Source organism: Sander vitreus, chromosome 19, assembly GCF_031162955.1.
Source record: "Sander vitreus isolate 19-12246 chromosome 19, sanVit1, whole genome shotgun sequence".
Classification (NCBI taxonomy): domain Eukaryota; kingdom Metazoa; phylum Chordata; class Actinopteri; order Perciformes; family Percidae; genus Sander; species Sander vitreus.
In genome coordinates, this window is record NC_135873.1 from 19,707,717 (window position 1) to 19,729,902 (window position 22,186).

The window sequence follows — 22,186 nt, forward strand, 5'->3', positions numbered from 1 at the left end:
AAAAATAAATGTAATTTTGACCTGTTTGTGGGCATTTGCCCTTTAATGACTGATTAATGAGTGTAGCACCTTGGTTGAGATGGATGTATCTTCAGGTAGCCAACGCCCCTTTTACGCACAATCACACCTGTTGATGATTCTTATTAAGGGCTTCATAGCCGATTCTCTCCAAGGACTCTGATGAAGATGTAACCTTACATCGAAACGTTAGTCACTGTTATGCACTTAAAAATAAAACTATAAAGTAAGAAGACATCTGTGTTGCACCGGCAAATCTTTTGTTACTTTACACTGTTTTGTCCTGCCTTGGTCGCACCGGATTGTTGTGGTCTGCAGAAGCGCAGATAACTCTCTCTTTTTTACTTTAATGCTAATGTTGCTCTGTGTCTGCAGGCTGTGCAAATAGGCAACTGTTTGCTAACATGTTAGCTTTAACAACTTTATAGGTGATAAGTGGCCAAAATCACTTAAAGGTGCACTATGAGTTCCTGCATGACATCACTTCTGTTGACGTTCAAAGTAAATACCAAACAAAACAGAGCAAGCTCGCCCCTCCCCCCATGTTTCTGTAACTGTCATGACTAACTGACTAACTGTCACTAACCCCCACCCCCTCCCCCAACCATCTTGTCGGTGATTGGCTGCAGTGGTTTGTTGTATTTTGGTGCACAGCCTGTGCCCCTAGTGTTTATTTGACGTTTACGACCCCTGTGTTGTCTCCCGAGACCGGGCTTTTTCACAGTGTGTTCAGGGGCCAGGCAGCTAGCGGATCAAGGAGAGATGCCTACGATTTGAGACAAAAATGAAATCGCGCTGAAATCATGCAGGAACTCATAGTGCACCTTTAATTTCAACTTCAGCTTTAGGGAACTACCTGCTGCCACAACCAAAATGTGCTAGAAAATGTGTCAGTTTCAGAATTGAAGTTGGCAGGTGACGCAGTTTAATTGCTAACAATGATGTAGTTTATCCATGTTACATTTTTGTAAACTGTTTTGATAGATCTATTTCATGGCAGACATTTTGACTTGTCATAGCAAGAAAATCAAAGGGATAAAAAATAGCATTAACAATGGCTCCATTCCATTTAAGAGGCCTGTAAAAGCATCATGAATGATATTATTTACACCTGTGCTTGTCCTGCTATGATAAGTAAACATTATTGAGCATTATTGAGTAGAATAAACTTTTTAATGTTACAGTTTGACCAATTGATGTATTTATTATTATTTGGATTGGAACTTAAGTTGGCGGTGGATGACTATTTAAAATGATTTATGTAGCCAACCAACAGTGTTATTAGTATTTTGTATAACTTTATATTCTAGCATCATTAAATTGCTTCCAGGGCAGCCCCCAGCAGGTGTAATTGTGTTTTACATTGTCTTCTACAATATATATTCTACACTTCATTTAAAATACACCATATATCAGCAATATATTGTGTCCATATGGGGACACCATAAGTAGTGTGTGAGTCTGTGTTTGTGTGTGTGTGTGTGTGTGTGTGTTGTGAATGATGTTGTGTGATATGTCTCCTACCTGATTGCAGGTGCTGATGTCCACTCCCCCTTTCAGATATTCCAAAACCTTGTCGATGTTCCCTGCTCTCGCTGCTCGCAGGAAACTGGTATTACTGTCCGACTAAAAGAGACACAGGAAAAATACATTTTCAGAAATGATCTACTGTCCACATTTACATTGTGTCATTGGTTGTAAATGATGAATGGTAATCACAATTAGTTTGAAAAAGGGGTTTAAGGATCCTCAGAGCTGCAGTCACTGAGCTTGTATACCGTGTTTTTGTTGGCCAGCATTGGTCAGTAGGAAAAGTATTGTACCAATGAATTGTTATTATGGTGTACTCCCTGAATGAAAATTAGTACTGTGTTTTTTTTTTTCTTCTTCTGATTGTAATATTGATGTTCTCAAAGTGTAATGTTTTAAATAATGTATTCTACTTCATCAACCTGCACATCATCAAACACTGGTAGCCTGTGCCCTGGGTATACAATTGTAAATTAGCTTTTAGCTAGGTGCAAAAAATATATTGTGCATGGTCCCTGTGAGATAAACAACTAAATAAAAAAAAAATGGTAGCATGGTCAAACTAAGAGTGTTCACACTGTAGCAGGCTTCCTTGAGCAGATCTCAACTCTCCTGCTAAAACAGATTGTCCAAACTACTTTATTTATCCCAAAGGGCTCATCGACAGTTCATCAACAGTCTACAGACCAAAATAATCATTTACACATGATCAATGAGTAAACAGTTCAGTTCAACTTAAGAACAACGATAAAACAGTAAGTAGACTCTCTGTTGACGACGCTTAGCAATCAAATTTGGGACACTGTTCCCAAATATTTGTGTGACAACAATCTCAACCTCCTTACCATGAATGGAGCTAGCTTTAGGTACGTTGTTTTTTTTGATAAGCTACTTTGTTCTTGACACATTGAGGTCGAGGAAGTTTTCATCACACCAGTTAACAAAGCATTTTTGGTCCTAGACAAGACACTGGTAGCTGCATTTTGAATCAGCTTTAACTGGGTCTTACAGTGATTTGATTTGCTGATGACAAAGGCATGGACGTGTTCTACAACCAGACACAGATTACAAGGCATTACAATTTTAGATATTCCTAAAATCATACTTGTTTGTACTGTTGTTGAAAAGATGGTGAAAGGTAGGGCAGTGTATCATCTACATGACTGATTTCATGTTTGCAGAAGATAGAGTCAAGTGGAAGCATATGTATGATTAAACAGTAGAGGTCCAAAGGTGACTGAGAATGACAGAGCTCTAAGATCGTGTGGGACTTCCAGATCCAGACTGATGAAATGGTTCCAACCAACCGGACATCGTGGTGGTCAACAAACAGCAAAAGGCAGTTTTGATAGATGTAGCAATACCAAGTGACAGCAACATAAAGAAAAAGGAACACAAGAAGCTGAACAAAATACCAAGGGCTTAGTGAAGAGCTAGAAAAGATGTGGAAAGTGAAGGCAACAGTGGTTCAAGTGGTAATAGGAGCAGTCAGAACTGTAACTCCCAAACTGGGACAGTGGCTCCAGCAATTCAGGAACAACATCTGAGATCTATGTCCAGAAGAGCGCAGTCCTAGGAACAGCGAAGATACTGCGCAGAACCCTTAGGCACCCAGGCCTCTGGTTCAGGACATGAGCTTAGAGGAAGGAAAAAGACAACCCAGTATGGGGAGAGAGGGAATCTTTATATATTTATTACTTGTTGAATACAAAACTTGAATACTGACTAATTGGTCAATCACGGTATTCTAAGATCTGTTATTTCTGTACAACAGACCATTGCTAAGTATACAAGGTCAGCTTAAGCTCTAGAAATACGTATATAATATATGTATTTACTTTATAAATACATATATTATATACGTATTCTACCGTGTTAATGCTGGTTATGCAATGAACATGTTTTAATTCTTCGGTGGAGGAATAAAGTCTTAATTGGCATTAAGCAGTATAAATCATTATTAACAATAACTGTGCACCCAAATTTAGACATAAACAGTTTCCATAGTGCATGATAATGTGTGTGTCCGGCGTTGGGAAGGACATGTACCCTTTTTGTTTTTGGATGCTGAGAGAGCTGCAGTTGGAAACAGACCAGGACTGTAAGGAGGCAGCATGATTCAGCATTCTCTTGGTGCCTTCACTAAAGCTAAATCCTGGCTCACATACAGCTCTCTGCTCCTCCTGTGGAAAAACACTGTGTGGTGCTTATTTTTACTGCATTCACACTGCATTACTCCTTCCAACGGGAGGTCAGAGGTCAGATTCAGAAATAGTGTAGCAGCACACTGGAGGGTGGTGGGGACTTCAGCGGATGTTGTGTTTGTTGTTTAGCTGAGGAATGGTCTGTCAATGGTCTGTCATTGGCTGTCAAGGTCACAGTTTGCGTAATGTTCATTGTTGTTCATTATGTGTTCATAAGCTAGCCTTTTCAGTGTTGAAAGTTTTTAGAGTCTGTGTTTGGTGTGTCCTTTCCTTCCTCAGTCTGTCACTCAGTCACCCACAGCATCAGTTTCCATACAGAATGCAGAGATCAGCCCTCATGATGTATGAAATGAGCAGTGACACTGCAGCACTGATGTCTACAAATAGTCCTGCTCTGATGTTTGTGGCTGACCTGCAGTCTGCAGCTGTCTGGCTGCTGCAGAGAACTGCATTGCATCACTCACACTCAAAACTACTACAGCCGCCATCACCTCGAAGGACCATGTTGATGTTTTTCCATGTATTAGTCCATAATGTACACAGAACAGTTTTCAAGTTTACAAAACAGTTTACATTACATATTGCGTATAATTCATGCCAATGCACTACAAAAGTCAACTTGCAGAGACTTGAAGCCTGTTAGAGATACCTGGTGCAGTATACATGTATACATGCAGTGCAGACTCAGGCTGTCTTAGAGCTATAGGAAAAATATTAAAACACACCGACAGTATGCGGCAGGGAAACAGCACACAAAGTTTTCTTGCATACAGGGCATTAGAGGTCCCTGCATCACCTTTTCTCCACTGGAAGGGTACTCTTGAGGGCACGTTATCATGTTTTATCTAACATAGGGGCAGAGGTAGGAAGTAACATTTATGCCGTTACATGTACTCAGGTTACTTTTTTGAGGAAATTATACCTGTCATAGTAGTTTAAATGCCAAATAATTTTTTGTCTAACTTACATACAGTAGATCTAGATTTGTAGAAAAAATCATTACTTTCACTATGTTGCATTTTCATTGCGCTAATTTTATTTATTCATTATTTTATGCATTCATGCACATTTGAAATCAATATCGACTCATTTCATTTAAGGGATTGTTCCATTGTCACCGGAGGTTTTGCAGGATCTACCTCTTTTTAGGCTGGATGTCCCACACCACAGGACTATGGTTAACTGCTCCTCAGATCTCTGCAGGGTAAATCCAGACAGCTAGCTAGACTATCTGTCCAATCTGAGTTTTCTGTTGCACGACTAAATTAACTTTCGAACGTTCACATGTTCCACCAAAACAAGTTGCTTCCCGAGGCTGTTTTGCAGAAGCACCGTGGCTCCGTCCGGAGCTTAGCACCGCCCAAGATGATTGTGATTGGTTTAAAAAAAAAAAATCTAAATCAACCAGAGCAAGTTTTTCTCCCATCCGAGAATGCTTTGTGGACTTGCCAGAACCTCTTCCGCAGCGCTGTGTTCGGAGATAGGTCTGGCATTGCGAGACTATGCACATTCTATTAAGGGGCAGGTGGTCAGCTGGTCCCAGATCTGCTGCCTCTTTGTTATGCTTAAGCGGCAACTTCTTGGTCGGAAAAGCCAATGCGGAAGTGCCTTAAAACTGCATTCTATCTTATTTTAAGCAGGGGGCGAAAAAGAAGTCAGTTTCTATAGAAGTCTATGAGAAAATGACCTTACTTCTCACTTTTGATTTATTACCTCAGTAAACATTTTCATTGAGTTTATGGTCTCAATTGCTAATTTGAAGACTTCTTCAATGCAGCTTGATGTTCATTTAGTAAATTATGGTCCCATTTATTTTAAAATAGACCATAAAGCAGGGGAAGTTTTAGGACCGGTCAATCAGGACAGAGCCTTTGCAATGCTAACCATGGCACTGTGTACATTAAAATCGACCTGAACTTGTTTTTGGGTGTTGTCCAGGTATTCTTTAGACCCAGAAGAAAACAAGTCATACAAAGATGAAACTTAACCTTTAGCATAAAAATGTCCTATGCTTGCTAACTCTACTGACAGAGGTTGCACACCGTTCGCTTGAATATTTACATTAGAACAGGAAGCAGGAGTAGTACTAGTTTTGAAAAATGATATACCATGTGTATATGTTATCGAACTAATTAGCACAGACACACTTACTGCTCTCTGTCAGAGTAAAGAAAAAATTGTTGCAATGTCATATTTCGTTTATATTTCTGCAAAGGACATGAGTACTTCATCTTCTCTGTACATATCTTGCACTTTCCTTAACCTTCCAGCCCATATCCAAAATCCTGATTCACCTTTGTTTGGTTTAAAGTTGACATTACCCCAAATAGGACTGAAGTGTGACCAGGAAGAGTTAATATTCAAGTGTCAAACCAAACATTAATCATAATACAATATAGGGCTGTCTGTATACTCAGGTATCTGCTGAATACAAATACAATAACAGAACAGATTCCAAATCCATCCCAGCTAGAGGGCTTTCAGACGAAAAATAAAACATGATAGACCGTAGTTGAGCTGCCCAGTAATACCAATGTATGTTTGGACATTTAAGGCCTACTCAGTCATATATTAAATGCAATACGGATAGACGTAAAGTCTGGGATGTTTAATTTACCAAATAAAGTTGGTCGAATTCACCTCAGGGACCATTTTTATACTGTAGACACTGTATACTGTGTTTTATAATGTATAACGAAATTACCCATTGGGTGGAAAGTAGAAGCATACACATGGCTTATTTTCCCCTCTGTTTGTATAAGGAACATTATAGATGATTTTGAATAATTACCTTTGTATCCAGATATTTTGTTTCAATAAGACCTCAGAGTGCAGCGACAGAACAGATTTTTTAGTGCTATAGTATTTCATGTTCTGGAAGACCTTCTCAAATTCCATAAATGTCACTATGCCTCCCCACCGCTATAGCAAATGGCTGTATTGCAAGAGGATAACTTCTAGAGATGTTAAAAGGTTGAGAGACCACACAATTGGTCAATATTTCTGCAGTGAGCCCAGTACAAAGCAATCTAACCCATTTGAAAAATGTATTCCATAGCCAAAGCGGGGAAGCACTTCAACAGATATGGCCAATCGACATGGTCAAAGACCTTCTACGAATCAAGTGAGAGTAAAGCTGTGTCCTTCGCCCCCCTCTCTGGCTCTGTAAAATCTTGAGCACTCATCAGAAATATTGGTCTTTTCCCGAGAAAGCAGTGTATACATGGACCGTCCCAAAGCCTGGAAAGACTTGTTCAAGCTGCCTCATGAATGTTTTCACAGGGTTAGCATTGTTTTCTAGCAGCACTGCACCAAGCAGCCATGACCACAGTCAACCCTGTCTGATAATATCCTCCCATTCCCTCCAGCGCTGCCGAGTGACATTATGCAAGACCTTGCACTAATCATCATTCTGCAACTGGCGGGTTGCTATAGTGACACATGGACCAACAGGACTCTGAGACAAGTGGGCTTTTGAATGGAATACACTTAACATTGGAGAAAAAGGGAGAATTGTGGCAGCCAGCTTCCTACAGAAATGTTTCATAACTCCTGTTTAGAAGGAGCTTGTCAGTTTGTCACTCTCGTTGATGGGGAAGTGTTTTAAAAGGCCTACAGTTCCATAAAGGTCATGTTTGGGGTGAGTGTGCAATACATAGGAACAGACATACAAAATGAAAAGTCAATAAAGCAACTTTAGTCAGGAATGGAAGCCATTGCTTTTCTTCTTCTTTCACTACAGTTAAACAGGTACACTTTAGAATGGAGTTAGGTCTGAACAAAATATCCCCAATATCACTGACTGCATCATATGTATCTTTTATATGTGTCCATTCTAAAACAATATGTTGCTTCTTATGTTTCAGCTTGTGTCTAGACATTACTTCATGACTTAATCAAACCTGCCAAGCATGACAAAGCCCAGTCCTAAAGCTCCTCTTCCATCACATTACATCAAACATTCATTTACAAAGTCACTGTGCACGAGGAGCTTTATCAATAATGCAAACCAATCCCTCACACCCGTACACACATACTGTGAGAGACCAGTGCCCAGGCTGGGAGCATCCTAGCCCCTCCCAGTTACCACAGAGACAAGCACTGCCCTCTCTGGAGGTAACCATGACAACAGAGCTAGCAAAGTAAGCACATGAAGGGCATTGCTTCCTTTAGAACTGTCTACTGACAGAGCCACACGCCATTGCATCAGTGTGTCATTCACATGCGAGCCATACTCAGTGCAGAAAACACACATACTGTACACACTACCCTGGTGTTAACACATACATTATGTTGAGTGATAATAGCTCATGTGATCATGCCTGGACACCTTAACTGTCCGATCTGTATGCTCTGAGATTAGATGTTGCTAGCCATTGGGATCCAATCAGCCAGACCGAATGCCGAGGTGGCCTGGCTCGCATCGAGATCACATCTCAGTGAGGTGTGGAGAGCATGTGGGCACAATCTGGAGAATTTATCTAATGTAGGTCTTACATCATCTTCCCGTTGTTCCTTCGAAAGGGAAGAGGAGGAAAACCTGGAGATTTGGAGATATGTGGCTTGTGAAAAATGGGTCCAATATTTACTTTGGTGACTATGGGGCGAAAGAATCGGCCATAATCTGTGTTCATGTTCACTTTTCTCATTAGAATCAATACACTCAGGACATGCCGCTAGTCTCCTAAAGAGGCGTGGCAGTGGCCAAACCCACGGGACACAGAGGCAGGAAGTTACTCTAAGTTGGGTCTCTGGTCACACTCACTAGTTTGAGAATTCTGTACCGTCTGCACTAACTAATGAAGCTTAGCGTAACTTTAGCCAGAAGACTATCTTATGTTACTCACTCACCTCACTCTCCCTCTCCTCCTGCTTCCCCTTATCAGCTGATAGGGGCTTTTAGTTAAGCCAACCACATTTAGCCACAATCCCCATCATCACATTTTTGCTGTCAATATTTAAATGTTCTCCTCTCCGTTGCTGTCATCTCTAATTCCAGCGTGAATTGTCGCGACCCTCCTCCAGTTCATCAGCGCCCAGGTCTGATCTCCCCAGACTTCACTCCTCTTCTCATTCATCAAGATTTCAGCATCCTGTCATTCATCAACATCACCACCAGTGTCTAGACTCCATCAGGGGGGTATCCTACATCACTCACAGCTTCTTGACCCCCTTTAAATGATGATGTCACAGTTGGAATTTTTTTTTATTGATCATTTTTATTGTGCACGTCAATAAATAAGTGTCCACTCAAAATGAGGTATCTCTTGATTGAAATATGGGTATATACTAGGGGCACGGACGGGACAAGTCAGGTAACCAGGTTTTTTACCTGCTTCACAGACTCTGTCTTTGTAGTCTACTGTATATCGGCAACGTTTCATTTACGATAATTTCGGATTTGAAAATTCCGAAGGATGCCCCTAATTTTGGGCCGGATGTCCGTCACCTTCCTCTTTCTTTGTGTTGTTATTTTAAACTCTGATGGATTTATGAGGACTATGGTTAACTGCTCCTCAGATCTCTGCAGGGTAAATCCAGACAGCTAGCTAGACTATCTGTCCAATCTGAGTTTTCTATTGCACGACTAACACAACAACTTTTTGCTTTAACAGGATCATGGATACACACTGACCTGATGACAACCCTCAATAAATGATAAAGTTGCTCTGTGTCTGCTGGATGTGTAAACGTGCAGCGGTTTGCTAACACATTAACATTAGCTATAAGAAATAAGGGGAAAATATATGTCACACTTCTATCTGTCAGCTTGTTTTAGAGTTTATTTGCCCTTTAGTGTGTTCGTAGTTTCCTCTCATCACACCCACCAAAAACAAAATACATTACTATTAAACTGCCCTTTACTCAACCAAAACCATGGCAAAGAGTCAATATGTCATGAGACATTCTCACTGTTGATATGAAGCTCAAAATCAGAAAAGGATTTTATTGCCAGGTAAATACAATAAAAGCTTACAAGGAATTTGCCTTGGCTAGGTCAGTTCTTAGAGCTTAGCTCTGTTTTTTCACTGCTTGGCTGTTTAATTGACTTTTCTGTCAGTGTTTCTCCTCTCATTCTCTCTCTTTCATCCTATCAGATGATAGAAGCTCAGTTGGAACTTGCTGCCAGGGTCACTGCTTCCTCCTCCTCCTACACACTGGCCAATTACAGCCGTCTGGACCCTCCTGTGACTGTCACTGAGTTACATCAGGTTATATACAGTATACACTACAACTTTTTTAGGTACATATACATTTTGACAGTTTGAGTAAAGGGGAAATTTTGAGGTTTTTAAAAAAAAAAATGAAGAGGGTCATACACGTAGTTTAGCACGTAGCTCATGAACTATGAATAATGTCAGCAGGTTCATTCATATGTTATCTTATGAACCATTCGTACCTATAGCTACGAAACGTTAAGCCCCGTTATTCGTATGTATTCAAAGTATTTATTACTGTATGCACCACATTGATTGCTGCTGTACGAGACCACTATGGTCCATGTAGAGAGGAGGACGAGGTGGATGGGTGGATTAGTGTTTATATTCAAATCAAGAGCTTTTTTCTAAATGTAACTAGTCATTTTGGTTCCTAAACTTAAAGTTATCGCCACATGATGCTTAGTTTTTGTCGGCTAAACTCAACTGCCATGTCCCCTGAAAGGACCGTCATCTCGCGGTGCCCTGTACACGGCTAAAAGTCACCTTTTGTCGGCTAAACTCAACTAGCAACGGCCGCAGATACAACCGACAATTCACGCTGCTCTGTAGCTGGTGTCGCATGACCAGCCGGCAGTCGCCTAATTTCATAGGATATCATACCAGTTGGTGTGCATAAAATTTCATACGATATCATACGAACCCGTTCATGAGAATACGTTGAAACATGACGTTGTATTTAATGCTGTGCCGTGACGGTTAAGTTTAGGCATTAACACAACTTGGATAAGATTAGAAAAAACTTTGTGGTTTGGGTTAAAATAACTTCCAGGACATAAACACCAGTCCCCTGGGTGAGAAACCTGGATTTTGGGACCCATCCACCACCCCGACCTCCTACCTACGTGGATTTTGGCGCTGCCTTACAGCAAACGACAATGTGGGGCTTATGGTAATAAATACATGGAATTTAACACACACATTTTTGACGTTTGAATATTAACACGTCCAGCAGTTACAGAGCAACTATAACATTTATTTGGAGTCATATCTGTGTCCACATGATGAATATTAGTCAATTATTTACTTTCCTTTTAGCTCTGGTTTGATGGCCACCAAGTCCCACGAAAAATGTCTGCCTCTTTAGCTGCTAAATGCTGAAATAATTTGCTGTAGGTGTTAGTCAAACCGCTGCAAAGAACTTTTGGACAACAAGTATTAAATCTTAGGAAAAGTTGAATTGGCAGTAGCTTTCCAAAGTTGCAGTTGGATTCACACCGAACATGTTGTTTGATTTCCTGTTAGTATAAAAATGGCAGAGTAGGTTGATAAAAATCAGTATTCTATAATGATTTTGATTAGTATGCAATTCATACTGTATGAAATTAGCATGTAGTAGGGGCTTGGGACACTCAAATCTTTTGGTGGACCATTCGTACATATCACTACGAAAAGTAATATGCTGTAATTCGTATTCATAATAATCAGCCCCAAGGTGACTGCTGCTGTATAAGACCACGGAAATCTGTGTATGGAGGAGGTCGGGGTGAATGTGTGGTTCCCAAAACACTGGACTTTCACACAGGGGAGCGGAGTTCGTGTCCCAGAAGAAGTTAAGGGGAAAACACAAGACTTTCATCCAGAAAATGGGTGTACATGTCCTGGGAGTACTCATTAAAAGGACCGGTGTTTCCGCCAAGGCATGCCCTATCTAACCATTAAGAGTGCGAATTTTCCCAAGAAGGAACTCCTTTTTCCAATTGTTCCAACACCACGCGATTGCAGCAAATGCCCTATCTCTCAAAGTGAAAAATAATTAGCAACAACAAAAAAACATCTCTCCATCCCATGGGCCCACCACCTGTGGGAGGAACCGCTGGGGTCGGGTGCGCTGCCACATGGGTGGCAGTGAAGGTCAGGGGCCTCGACGGACCAGACCCGGGCAGCAGAGGCTGGCTCTGGGGACGTGGAATGTCACCTCTCTGTGGGGGAAGGAGCCGGAACTTGTGCGGGAGGTGGAGCGCTACCGGTTAGATCTGGTGGGGCTTACCTCTACGCACAGTCTTGGTTCTGGAACCATACTCCTGGATAGGGGTTGGACTCTTTTCTTCTCCGGAGTAGCCCAGGGTGTGAGGCGCCGGGCGGGTGTGGGGATACTCACAAGCGCTGCTACGTTGGAGTTTAACCCGGTGGACGAGAGGGTCACCTCCCTACGCCTGGGGGTTGTGGGGGGGAAAACTCTGACTGTTGTTTGTGCATATGCACCAAACAAGAGTTCGGAGTATTCGGCCTTCTTGGAGACCTTGAGTGAAGTCCTGCATGGGGCTCCAGTCGGGGCTCCATAGTTCTGCTGGGGGACTTCAACGCGCACGTGGGTAATGATGGAGACACATGGAGAGGCGTGATTGGGAGGAACGGCCTCCCTGATCTAAACCAGAGTGGTTGTTTGTTGTTGGACTTCTGTGCTAGTCATGGATTGTCTATAACGAACACCATGTTCGAACATAGGGATGCTCATAAGTGTACTTGGTACCAGAGCACCCTAGGCCAAAGGTCAATGATTGATTTTATAATCGTTTCATCTGATCTGAGGCCATATGTTTTGGACACTCGGGTGAAGAGAGGGGCGGAGCTGTCAACCGATCACCATCTGGTGGTGAGTTGGGTCAGGGGTGGGGGAAGACTCTGGACAGACCTGGTAAGCCCAAACGGGTAGTGCGGGTAAATTGGGAACGTCTGGAGGAGGCCCCTGTCCGACAGACTTTCAACTCAGACCTCCGTCGGAGCTTTTCGTGCATCCCTGTGGAGGCTGGGCATTGAACCCGAGTGGACAATGTTCAAAGTTTCCATTGCTGAAGCTGCGGTGAGGAGCTGTGGTCTTAGGGTCTTAGGTGCCTCAAGGGGCGGTAACCCACGAACACCGTGGTGGACACCGGTGGTCAGGGAAGCCGTCCGACTGAAGAAGGAGTCTTTCCGGGATATGTTATCCCAGACGACTCCGGAGGCAGTTGCAAGGTACCGAAGGGCCCGAAGGGCCCGAAGGGCTGCAGCCTCTGCCGTGAAAGAGGCAAAGCAACGTGTGTGGGAGAAGTTCGGAGAAGACATGGAGAAGGACTTTCGGTCGGCACCAAGGTACTTCTGGAAAACCGTTCGCCACCTCAGGAGGGGGAAGCGGGGAACCATCCAAGCTGTGTACAGTAAGGATGGGACGCTGTTGACCTCAACTGAGGAGGTAATAGGGCGGTGGAAGGAGCACTTTGAGGAACTCCTAAATCCGACTAATACGCCCTCTATGGTAGAGGCAGTGCTGGAGGATGAGGGGGGATTGGCATCAATTTCCCGGGTGGAGGTTGCTGAGGTAGTTAAACAACTCCACAGCGGCAAAGCCCCAGGAATTGATGAGATCCGTCCAGACCAGAGGGTGTGTGCCAATTACAGGGGTATCACACCTCCCGGTAAAGTCTACTCCAAGGTGCTGGAAAGGAGGGTTCGGTCGATAGTCGAATCTCAGGTTGAAGAGGAACAATGCGGATTCCGTCCTGGTCATGGAACAACGGACCAGATCTTTACTCTCGCAAGGATCCTGGAGGGAGCCTGGGAGTATGCCCAACCAGTCTACATGTGTTTTGTGGATCTGGAGAAGGCGTATGACCGGCTGCCCCGGGAGATACTGTGGGAGGTGCTGCGGGAGTACAGGGTGAGGGGTCCCTTCTCAGGGCCATCCAATCTCTGTACGACCAAAGCGAGAGCTGTGTCCCGGGTTCTCGGCAGTAAGTCGGACTCGTTTCAGGTGAGAGTTGGCCTCCGCCAGGGCTGCGCTTTGTCACCAATCCTGTTTATAGTATTTATGGACAGGATATCGAGGCGTAGTCGGGGTGGAGAGGGGTTGCAGTTCGGTGGGCTGGGGATCTCATCGTTGCTTTTTGCAGATGATGTGGTCCTGATGGCATCATCGGCCTGTGACCTTCAGCACTCACTGGATCGGTTCGCAGCGGAGTGTGAAGCGGCTGGGATGAGGATCAGCACCTCTAAATCGGAGGCCATGGTTCTCAGCAGGAAACCGATGGAGTGCCTTCTCCAGGTAGGGAATGAGTCCTTACCCCAAGTGAAGGAGTTCAAGTGCCTTGGGGTCTTGTTCGCGAGTGAGGGGACAATGGAGCGGGAGATTGGTCGGAGAATCGGCACAGCAGGTGCAGTATTACATTCAATTTATCGCACCATTGTGACGAAAAGAGAGCTGAGCCAGAAGGCAAAGCTCTCAATCTACCGGTCAGTTTTTGTTCCTACCCTCACCTATGGTCATGAAGGCTGGGTCATGACCGAAAGAACAAGATCCAGGGTACAAGCGGCCGAAATGGGTTTCCTCAGGAGGGTAGCTGGCATCTCCCTTAGAGATAGGGTGAGAAGCTCAGTTATCCGTGAGGAGCTCAGAGTAGAGCCGCTGCTCCTTTGCGTCGAAAGGAGCCAGTTGAGGTGGTTCGGGCATCTGGTAAGGATGCCCCCTGGGCGCCTCCCTAGGGAGGTGTTCCAGGCACGTCCAGCTGGGAGGAGGCCTCGGGGGAGACCCAGGACTAGGTGGAGGGATTATATCTCTAACCTGGCCTGGGAACGCCTCGGGATCCCCCAGTCGGAGCTGGTTAATGTGGCCCGGGAAAGGGAAGTTTGGGGTCCCCTGCTGGAGCTGCTACCCCCGCGACCCAACCCTGGATAAGCGGATGAAGATGGATGGATGGATGGAACAAAAAGACAAACCAAGCTAAAAACACGTCCTCGTTGGCGGAGGTAATAAAACACCATAGGAGCCATCAAAAGGATCATGAGAATTAGTTGTGCACATTAAAAGACTACTGTTCACTAGGTGCGTTTTGGGCACCAAAAGCACTTGAATGCACCAGCAATAACAACTTGCAAATTAGTCTCTACTCATAACTGAATTACTATGTTATGTTTGAGTCACTGCAAGTTGTATGAAACCAATATAATAAGCTTTTATTTGCTTTAGACAAAAATGGTGGGCATTTAAGAAAGAGTTAAAGGCATTAAGACAGGTCAAAAACTGTCACAAACATGTCACCTAATTCAGGAAACACTGTTTAGAAACAACAACATACTGTCGCCCCACTGACACATTTTTGTAACTCTGGAAAAAGCCGTAAATTAAGACTCAGCACCAAACTAAATGAGCCTTGTATTGCCCGCAGCGGCATGACACTAAAGACATTACATTGCTTTTCAAATTAGCCAAAAGAGTCCACATGCTGCTGTGCAGGGATACTTTAGGAGCAGAAATGTCACACTGGCCTTTAAAGGGTGAGGAGAGGTGACTACACCCCACCCCACCCCACATACTTACACACACAAGCTCCTCAAACCCTAAACACCTGAATCATGTATCTATACCTGGTAATGCCTATTGCAAGAAGCCATTTAGAATTGATTCTGAAGTCAGAACAATAAGTCCAGAAGCAGTTGACCCATGCTTTCAGTGAAAACTGAAAACATGTATCAGCTACATGCAAGTTGAGCAGCTTGTCAGTGACGGACACAGAGAACGGTCCTGTCGTCAAGATTGTGACTGAAATGAAAATAACTGAGGATTTAAAAGAGAAAGCTGACACTGCCTTGAAGTTTCTGCTTTAAAAAAGTTACTCACAAGCTTTTTTATCTGTACAAAACTAAACTAAACAGAAAAGAACACTTCAGGGGTGTCCTAGTTGTCTACTGCCCTGCCAGTATGGGCTCTTACCAGTATCATTGGAGGCTGCACAGGAAAATGCTCCACACAGTAGAAGTCTGGCAAAGCATTCTGGTCCAGGTTAGACAGGCTCCCGGCAGTCCTCAGGCCCTTGTCCGAGCCACACACCTTACACATGGCCGCGTTGCCCATGCTGCAAGGTTTACAAGTCTAGCCCATCAGAATGTAAAGGACTCTAAGTGAGTGCATTTAATCACTCTGATAATCTACTCCCGCTCCCCTCCCCCTAAAAACCTTTACCATCCATGGGGGGAGACCCCATCAGTCCCAGACAAACCTCACTTCCCTTTGGCCTCTGCAGCGCTCCTGTCCCTGTTGCACCACTACTGCCAGCACAGTGCACGCTTACTCACTGCTAATTCCAACTCTCTGACCATTGACCAACACCCCCCTAACCCGGCTATTTTTACACCCACCAGCCAAGCTATGCATGTGGAGGGAAAGCAGAGAGAGGGTGGTCGGCAAAGGGCGGAATGCCAAAACAGGAGGTGATGGGAGGGGGCATCACAGACACTAAGCAAGGACTAATATGTCAAATCAAGCACTTTAAACTAAAACGTTACATTGGTCTGGCAAACAGGGGCACATTTATTCTGTTGAGTGTTAACAAAGGTATATTAAATCGCATCTGGATAGATCTGGACAGATACTACTGATTTAAAGGGGCTGTACTCAAAATACTAAAAACAGTGGTCAGTGTAACCTGCCTCCATGCGACCTTTTCCTAAAAGCCTTTACACAGACTCTAAACTAAGCCATCCTTTTAACTGCATGCTTGCGGAACACCTGCTCTAGCTCCAAAAGTGTAGCTACTGTTTGGAAAAATAAGAGTGGCTTTGTCCTTTAGCAAGAACATTACAGAAGGAAACACTGAATATTTCTCAATCTGGCATAAGTCTTGAATTGTTATGGCAAGTCCGATGGGCTATATACTGATTAAATCTACAAATATAAATATATGAGTACTGGTGGTCATCGTAACAGTTGACCCCTACCGGCCTTTTGCACTTTTCACCGTTATGATCAATATACCCCATGTCATGGACTGTGTAATGGAAGCAGGCATAGTGATTAGCTAATGCAGATCTGTGTCAGACTGTAGCCCAGAGCAGAGCTGTATTGATTCAGTTGGACTGCAAATTATAGTCACACAGACCTTTTCATGGCAATTGATTTGTTCCCAGAATTCATGGTATGCTGTGTAATAGAAGCTTCAGACGTCCCTACATGTCAGTTTACGTCTTATCCCCAGTCAGATGCATGTTTGTATTCACTCTGTGCATCTATGTGTCTGTCTGATAACATCAGGGAGGTAAATGTTCCCATTCTCTTTGCTCTCTGTTAGGTCATGACACAATACTCTCACTGTTTAAAATATCGTCGCAACAATTCTCATTCACTGAATATGTTAGCCTCGGTAGAAAGACATCTCATTGTTGAGTCACAGAAACCACACGAGAAAGCAGCTTTGGAGTTTTCTATGAATGAATGAATGAATATAAACTGCTCATAACAAGCACATGATCATCGCATTTACCATATCTGCCAAAATTACAAGCTTTTTAGGTGAGGATAATTTTTTTTACAAGAACTGAAAACCATCTAAACATATCCAATTTAAAAAAAAAAACTCAAATCATATGTACATTATAAAGTTTATCAGTTCCTGGGGAGCACAGTTAAAAGAACAAAGAGCATCATAAAGTGAATGATATGTCCTTCTAATTGGTATAATGGCACCCAAACCTTTTCTCTCAGACTGGGCCTATTTTCCAAAGTGTTATGTCACTTTAAAGTGCCCATATTATGCTCATTTTCAGTTTCATAATTGTAATTTGAGATTGTATCAGAATAGGTTTACATGGTTTAATCTTCAAAAAACACCATAATTTTGTTGTACTGCACACTGCTGCAGCTCCTCTTTTCACCCTGTGTCAGGTCTCTGTTTTAGCTACAGAGTGAGACCTCGCAACTTCTGTAACATCTTTGTTGTCAGTTGCACATGCGCTAGTGATAGTAGCTAGGTAAGGATTACATGAGCTAGCTAGCCGTTTCTCCAACTTCGGCCTGTACAAGGCAGGATTAGCCGGGAGACTTCTTCTAAACTAGGGCGCACTTCCAACTTTGTGTGGAACACCTGCAGAACAGGGACATGTAAGTAGTTCTATACAATTTATTTTGTAGATTAGGGTGAATTTGTGTGTGTTGTAGCAGTGTTTTGCCATTGAGAACGAGCTAGCATGCTAACGGTTAGCCCCCTAGGCCCCTCGTCTTGGCTAGTGACGTAGAAAGCCGTGCAGATTTTGACCAGCTCACCCAGAGACTGAAGGCAGGACACATTCAGAAACCTGTATCTCATTCAAAACAGCATGGATGTTTTTTTTCAAAGTTTGTATGCGTGTGGAAGCACCAGAGACACAAAATAACACCCCAAATCCCAGAAAAAGTGATTTTTTTCATAATATGGGCACTTTAAAATATTGTCTTAGTCAGAATTAGTATGGTTTAAAAGGGATCCTTTCCATAATGTTGTCAGCACTTTTGTGAAGGTATATACAAGCTGGACAATTGCCTTATTAACTTACATTGTATGTAATGTAATTATGGTTGGGTGGTGCCATTTTGGATCCAGTTCCACGTTGGTGAAGTACCTTATTTAGCTCAGAGTCTAATAAATATCCAACCAAACCTTTTATCTCCTCCCTTTTATAAGCAAAACATTCAGAAAGCTATTGAGCTAAATAGCAAATATGTTAAATATCATGAAAAGGTACTGAGTATTAGAATATATATTTGAGTGATTGATTAAGTAATTTATGATGTTGTTGAAAGTGAAACTTCAAATGATGTGATAAGGGGTTCAAAAGGATTTACATTATTTATTATATGGACATTCACTGGATTCAGGAAAAGAATGCTACTAAACCCTTACCCTAAACTGAAGTATATCTAATGAAAAAGGGTGTGAGCTAAGTATAGAACTCTGTGGAACACCAAATGGAAAGTTATAGGCATTTAAAACATGCTCACAAATACTTAAAAAAACATCTCACTGTTGTATGATGACTTAGCTTTTGGATTTAACACTAGAACCACCATAGCCCGTGACATTTACTGATTCAAACATTTAAATTGATCCGTCATGCTATGTTTACTCGCCAGGAGAAGCGTCAATTAACATTGGTACTTTCCTACACCTCTACTCCGCAGTCAAACTGACGCATTTGAATAATAGCCATACAGCGCATTGAGACAATGAATGGGACATAGAAACTCATTTCCACACCAATATTCCGTTATATGCACTTGTGATGACTTATAATCACACTAAGGAATGTAGGCCCACAATATTCATTCTTTCATATATGTAAAATATCAGAAATGAAAGCAAAACTAATCACTCTCTGTCTGACCATAAAAGTTGTGTCCCGACACAGGAGTCCCACGTGTGCCCTAAACGCTAAAATAATATCAGGAATGTTTATGACTCAATGGAACAAAACACTTTCTACGTTTCTAAATTGTATTATTTTTATAGGACGGTGATGATGTGTGTGATCAGATGGCGGGTTGTGTGTTGACGTTTAACTGAAAGATGCACTGCTCATGGGAGAAATAGACAAATAGAAATGCTGAGGATACCAATTATGTTTACCATTTAGTGTTCTTGCCAACATAAAAATACTGAAATTGATTACAATGCATTTCTGCATTTGTTTTATTGGTTTTACGCTGCAACAGTATCAGTACCAAATAGATGCTGTTTTTTCATGTTTTCATTTTGTTTTGTGTGTTAGTTGTATAAGCTCAGAGATTTTGTGTGTACTGAACTGAACAATACACAGCGCAAATGACCAGACACTGCATCTGGTGGCAGCATGAAAATATTCTTCCCAAAAAATAGATAGCAAAATAGAACATTATAAGAATTCACCAGTTTTGTGTTGGTAATAAGATAAGCTACCTGGCTTTGTGTGGTGTGAGGGGGCTGTGTTTGTGTGTCCTTGCTGCTTTACAGGTATAGAGTGATGATGCAATACTATTTTTTCAAAACTAAAGAGGTGAAAGAATAAAAGGTAAATAAAAAAGTAGAGGACTCTTAAGTAAGCAAAACTGACCCAGTAGTGTCAAATACATAACAAATTTGCTAGCATTTTCTAACATTAGCCATCATAAACTACTGGTCGTACCAGACCAAGGAAGATTCTTGCAGCAAACAAAAGGTGTGTTTTATAGCTTATGAATTTAACTTTTCATTTGTAATAAGGAAGAATTTGTTAGTTCCAGGGCTTGACATTAGCACCCGCCAACCCGCTAAATGCGGGTAGATTTCGGCAGTGGCATGTAACCCAGTCACTCTCACTAGCCACTTTGCTGGGTGGCATGCCTTTATATTGTAACACTGGTGGTAGGAGTACTGTGCCACTGCCCAACACAGGAACACAGCTTTGACCCAGTGTGCAGCCCACAGCCGGAGTAGGGTGGCCGACGGCACACCAGACCAGCAAACCGCGGCGATCCCGTAAAATATCCCCCAGATCTCTGTTCAGCACGCACTCTGTAGAGATTTGTAGAAAAAGTACAGAAAGAGTGTACAGCAGGACAATTTACTTGTTAAAGGTCCCATGGCATGAAAATGTCACTTTGAGTTTTTTTTAACATTAATATGAGTTCCCCCAGCCTGCCTATGGTCCCCCAGTGGCTAGAAATGGCAATAGGTGTAAACCAAGCCCTGGGTATCCTGCTCTGCCTTTGAGAAAATGAAAGCTCAGATGTGCTGATCTGGAATCTCCTCCTTATGACATCATAAGGAGCAAGGTTACCTCCCCTTTCTCTGCTTTGCCCGCCCAGAGAATTTGACCCGCCCATGAGAAAGAGAGAGACATCATGGTTTGAAAACAAGCGAAGCATGGCAGTTGGTCAAGGCCCCCCCCCCTCCTCAATACCATTTAATACAACAGACACAGAAATGGCACGTCCTAAGTAAAGCTCATTGTGGGACTGGCTCTAGTGGCTGGAATTCTGCACCAAAAAGCAGCATGTCATAGGACCTTTAAAAACATTTGGTCTGTGCGTTCCCTTTCCATTCACCGAGGGCGCTTGCCAGCTACTTAAAGGGCAACTACCGTTTTTTTCAACCTGGACCCTATTTTCCTATGTGTTTGTGTCTAAGTGACTGCTGGGAACAACAATCTTTGACATTGGTCCAGTATTAAGAGAGATCGCTGCAGTCGGCAGCAGAGAAACATGCTACAATGTAAGTTAATAGGACACAAAAGTGCTCGTTTAGCAGGATCAGATTAATATTCTAAGTGTCTGACAACATTATGGAAATGATCCATTCAGAGATAGACCTTTAAAACCTCTTTGAGACCTTTCTGTTTAACCAAAAACAGCTCTGAAGTTGCTAGCGCTAAACCCACCAGACTCCATTTAAAAAAAAAATACTTTTAGCGTGTATAGAGCCAACATATTTTCACATGTAAATCGCTAAACTATGGGTCTATTTCAACCAAAACTAGACTTGTGATGGCTGGAAAAGTGGGAAGATGACCCAAAACGTCTTTTCATAGTTTTATTTTGTTTCTGTCGACTTTGAATAAAGCGTATTGTACAATGCTAAAATTACTGTTTATTTACATGGAGTCTGGTGGGTTTAGCGAACGCAATTTCACGGCTATTTTTATGTTTATAAAAAGGATTTTACTCTTTAACAGAAAGGTTGACCTCCTTAGAAATCATTTCCATAATGTCGTCAGACACTTAGAATATTAAACTGAGCCTGTCAGCGGCAAAACAAGCACTTTTGTGAACGTAAATACACGCTGGACAATTGCCCTCCAAACCACTTTCAACTAATCTTCTACACCCCTGCACCACTTAACCTATGCAATAAGAAGCTACTCATTTAATGTCTGTGTCTTATTAGGTTGTATGTTTTCATACAAAAAGGAGCTTTATACACAGTATCAGAGCTGAATATTTGATGACTGCAGCGTTATACATTTTAAGTAGTCTTGAAGTGGATGTTTACAGTGCTCATTTACATTTAAAAGGGTTGTAAATGTGGTTCTTTAAGTTAACTGTAGCACACCATAGTCAACTTTATTCAAATAAAACATAATTTTCCACAACATAGCGGCTAGGGAAAATGCTGAGTGGCTAGTAGCTTTGGGAAACCACTAGTCACAGTGGCTGGTGATCTAAAAAGGTAATGTCAAGCCCTGGTTAGTTATATTTTCAAATCTTGATGAGTTATGCTTTAAGAAAACATAACCATTTTTTTTTAAGTGAACGCACACACATTCATGCTAAATGCTAGCAGCCACAATTTAGAAATACTTTGGTACACACACATACTGCACAGCACACATAGCTCCATACTGTATATTGCACACAACTAGGCTTGGCATTCCACTGCTCTATCATTGAATGGTTTTAGTTTCATTAACCTTTCCCTGGATGTTATTTACTTAACGTCTCCTTCCATCTCCTCTCTTAACAGCCATCATCTGCCAAAA

The 22,186-nt window shown here is 42.4% G+C and overlaps 1 protein-coding gene across 1 annotated transcript in view; it reads right to left on the reverse strand.

The window, feature by feature from the left end:
* ank2b (ankyrin 2b, neuronal) overlaps nt 1-22,186 on the reverse strand; it is a 127,570-nt gene that overhangs the window by 88,495 nt on the left and 16,889 nt on the right. The window contains exon 2 of the mRNA XM_078276232.1: nt 1,543-1,644. Coding sequence (XP_078132358.1) covers nt 1,543-1,644 — 102 coding nt within the window. The remainder of the gene's footprint in view (nt 1-1,542; nt 1,645-22,186) is intronic.